General features: G+C 48.0%; 1 protein-coding gene across 1 annotated transcript in view; it reads right to left on the reverse strand.

Moving 5' to 3' along the window:
* The window catches only part of LOC119275209 (ubiquitin carboxyl-terminal hydrolase 14-like), a 10,277-nt gene extending 8,119 nt beyond the window's left edge, over positions 1 to 2,158 (reverse strand). Inside the window, exons 1-4 of the mRNA XM_037556013.1 lie at positions 1,965 to 2,158; positions 1,682 to 1,859; positions 847 to 959; positions 426 to 762 (exon numbers count right to left, since the gene is read on the reverse strand). Of these exons, the coding sequence (XP_037411910.1) occupies positions 426 to 762; positions 847 to 959; positions 1,682 to 1,859; positions 1,965 to 2,060 (724 nt within the window). The 5' untranslated portion in view covers positions 2,061 to 2,158. The remainder of the gene's footprint in view (positions 1 to 425; positions 763 to 846; positions 960 to 1,681; positions 1,860 to 1,964) is intronic.
* Positions 2,159 to 4,137: the final 1,979 nt, after the last annotated feature.

The raw sequence follows: 4,137 nt of genomic DNA on the forward strand, positions 1-4,137 counted from the left end.
TACTAAACAAAGATAACAGACTATGTGGTATGTATATGAACCCTGTATCTAAAGAATACACCTGAAAGGTTTAAAAGAATAATCAGAAACTATTGGACACTAACTAAAACGATGCATCTTTGCTACCAGTTGAAAATATTCATTCCAGTTCTTTTTCATTTCAACTCTATATGCCTGCAAATGCAACTTTGACCAGCATATTTCTCAAACAAAATTTCTAAAGGTTATAACAGTCATTCCAAAAGCACATTTATGCCGAACCCACCTGATTGTATAATTTTCATATGACTGACTTATAGATCAAAACTCATGATTGCACGTTTGACACGATGACAATGTATTGTCACCGGAAGATGAGGTATATAGTGTAGTAAATAATAAAAGTGAGCAAGTTCAAATATGCAAAAGTTCAAGTGTAACATTACCTGCTCCTTCCAAATCAGCAGTAATTGTTCCAAGCTTCACCGCTAAAGGATATTTGGTCTGCTGGTAGTGTTCAACAGCATGATTATTCCCACCACTTCCATCCCAAAGACTCCTCCCACAGAGGATCATACCATCAGTTAAATTTAACCAGAGATTCTCAGTTTTGTCACACTTGCTACACTTCCATCCAGAAGGAGGCACAATAACACCATTGTCTAGTTGTTGCAGATCCATAGCATGTGCACTTATTATCTTCTTGTCGGCCACCCAAGAAGCCAGTTGTTGCTTTCTATCAGCACTCTCCGCAAGTATAACTTTATCAACTGCAAGCCTAACCTGCAGATTTGTTGAAAAGTGAAGAACTAAACTAATAAATATGCACATAACAACTTAATCTTATACACTCAACCAAAAAAATACCTTCTCTGGCAAGTCAACTGATGGAAATGGGAGAGATACAAATTCAGGCAAAATAACGATTTCATAAGTCACGTCGTATTCAGGTTCTTGCTCACTAAAACCTCCCTCCACGCCTATCAATCAGGAAGGCAAAAAAGCATTAGTGAAGATGGTAATTGCTTGAAATGACAAAAACTAAAACTGATCATAACTTTGGAACAGGAGACTCCAATAATGTAATTCTTATCAGCTTTATTCTGAAGATTCATATAGACAAGTCTCATCACAAAACTGGCACACGCACACAGACTGTCGCAAAACTAACAATCAACCAACAGAGACACTTTACATTATTACAATCTAAAATAAATTTCTGTTTATGTCATCATCGCCATTCCACATAATATCACCCAAAAAATCTATCGAATAACACAAAAGTGCTGCAAGGCAGAGTTGAGAAAAACAGAAACAATGCCGGAACATAAGCTTCGTTACACTAAACTGAGCAGAGACGCCTTGCAGATCCAAAATTCGCATCACAGGAGCTCTTAATCAAGTAAAACAAGCCAATGCTAGCACAACCACAATAGAGCACTTGTAATCATAAGCTGCAACAAAACACATCACATCGTGTGTACTTTGCACACATTACTATTCTATATGTCAGAACCTGCTCCAGAATAACACGCTGATGTGAATCCAGATATAATGTGTTTTTTTGTTGCCTGTCATCATTACTAACAGAGGTAATGGCATTGTCAATCAAAGCAAGGCATTCACATAGACCACCTGCCATGAAAGGATAGAAGCAATAGACGATACAAACACGATTCGATTAGCGGCGAGTCTGGCATACCAATGGCAAGCAGGGTTGGCTTCTTGAGCGGGCGATCCGCCTCGTCTGGCTCCGGCTTCCGGCGCTGCACGATGTGGAGGTACACGGGGTTCTCCGACTTCTCGAAGTTCCATGCCACGTGCTCCCTCCCGAACCCCAGGAACGAGTTCATGTCCACGTACAGCCCGCCCTCCGACCTCTGCGACGCACACGGACACGGAGATAGACAATTAGCGTCAGACCCTAGCAGCCGCAATCGAGGAGAGGCGTGGAGAGGGAGGGAGGGAGGGGGCGGGTGGCTTACCGGGGTGTCGAAGGAGACGCAGCACTCGTCCTTGTGGATGCGGTTGGTGGGCTCCGGGATGCGGACCTTGTGGAGGTTCGCGCGGAGGAGATCCATGGCCGCGGGCCGCGGCGGGCGACGGCGGAGCCGGGTTGCGTCTAGGGTTTTGGGGGCGTGGGAGACGGCGAGGCGACGAGATTAGACACGAAAATTGGTTTGGAAGAGGGGAACTTAAGAAGAAGCAGTAGGGGTTAAGTTAAACCGACTCTGCGTTGTGGGCCTATACAATTCTGATTCTACAATCCAACGACATAAAGAAACAATACTCTATTTTTTCTTCGACTTGGCATATTAGTAAGAGCATCTCAAACAGATAATGAAAAAATTGATTGTCAAAAAAAAATTATAGGATGTAGGGGAGAAGATTTTTAAGGATGTGGTTGCTTTTGCTTACAATGTAAAACTGGTGCCCTAAAAACGATCACTTGAACATGATTCATTGCACATTTCAATTTTTTGTACTCTAGTTGAACATTAAACATTTCAAACAATATAATTCTACAATAGTACACTATACTAGCACTACGGTAGATCATCACATGACATGACGCCTACAGTACTCGTCAAACTCGTTGTTGTCGTCGAGGTTGATCGCCCTTGATGGTTCGCCGGAGGGGCCTGGTCATTGTCAGTAGACGACTTCACATCCTCCTTCTCTCCTCGTAGATGCCCTCCCTCTTGAGCTCGCCGAACATCTCATCGACCTCAACGACAAATTTGTGATCCATCTCCTCATCATCCTTCTTCCTGCACTCATTGTCCCTCTTGGCAAAGAATTTAAGCTCAGTCGGCACGATGTTCATATTGGCCTCGCGAACTTCGTCATGTACAACGCACCCCTCTACTCGGCGCATTGGTGCTCGCCACGGCCCGGCGGTATACCTTCTCCTCCTCACAGGAACATAATCCATATAGCAAGGGTAAGGAATTGCGTCTTCTCGGTCGACCCTATCTCTGGGAAGTTGCGCTCGGCCCGGCTCCGGCCGTACCTCCATGTCACACGCACGCGGTGGGCAAGTTCGGGGGTCTCAAAAGTGCCAAGCCACTTCTGTTCACCCTCACAGGTGATATCGGCGGTGTAGTGGCGCGACTGTCGATGTCGAACGCCACAGTACGTAGTGGCGCTCACGGTAGGGGCGAGGTTGGCGCCGACATCCTCGACGTAGCGAAGCCCAGCGACACATGATCCCACCAGAGCGGATGCTAAATCAAGCAACTTGGCGCCATGATCGATAGATAGGGGTGCAATGGACCCGACGACGCAGGCGACTGGACTTGGGCGACGGCGGGGCGACAGCTGTTGCGGGCGGCGACGGGGATGCGACGCGAGCTAGGTTGAAATAGGGGGTGGATCTCGGTAGCGGGGGTGGCTAGTGGTGTCCGGCGATGTAACGCCCCGAGTTCGATGCGCCAGGTGTCTGCCAGTTATTCGCCGTAGTTGCCATGTCATTTGATTGCGTGTTGCATTTTGCCATGTCTTCATCTACATTTCATCTGCATGTTTTTCAAAACTTGCATCCGTTCGGGTCCTCCCGGTTCTCTCCGTTGTCCGTTCTAAGCCAGACACACTCGCACGCGCCCGCGACACCTCCGAACTATTATTTTATAAGTGGCATAAAAATGTTCTCGGAATGGGATGTAAGTTGGCGTGCGGTCTTATTATAGTGTAGACGGGCCGCCTGCCAAATTTCGTCGCATTCGGAGTTCGTTTGACTGCTCAACCGTTAAACATAGTGGTACCGTTGCCGGTACCTTCGTCGGATGTTTTCGGTCTTCGAAAACCCTTCCCGGGCTGCACTTCTCTTCTCTCCCCTCAGCCCGAGCACTCTCTTCACAGCCCACCTAAGCCTGCCTAACCCCCCCCCCTCGCGATCAGATCCGTCGGATCACGATCGGAGGCTCCGAGAACGCCCCAAACCCTACCCTAGCTCCTATCTATTTATAGACGCTTCCCCCTGCCATTTTTGGACTTCTCCTTCCTTCCCCCCTCGGAATCCGCGCCTCTAGCCGCCTCCCTCTCCAATTCCGCGCCTGACCACCTCACCCGCGCCACTTGGCAGCGTCCCAGTGGCTGCGCCGCCACCCAGCCGCCGGATCGGCCTACCGCAGGCCGCCACATGGCTTCCCGTCGCTC

The sequence above is a fragment of the Triticum dicoccoides genome, chromosome 3B (genome assembly GCF_002162155.2).
Source record: "Triticum dicoccoides isolate Atlit2015 ecotype Zavitan chromosome 3B, WEW_v2.0, whole genome shotgun sequence".
Classification (NCBI taxonomy): Eukaryota; Viridiplantae; Streptophyta; class Magnoliopsida; order Poales; family Poaceae; genus Triticum; species Triticum dicoccoides.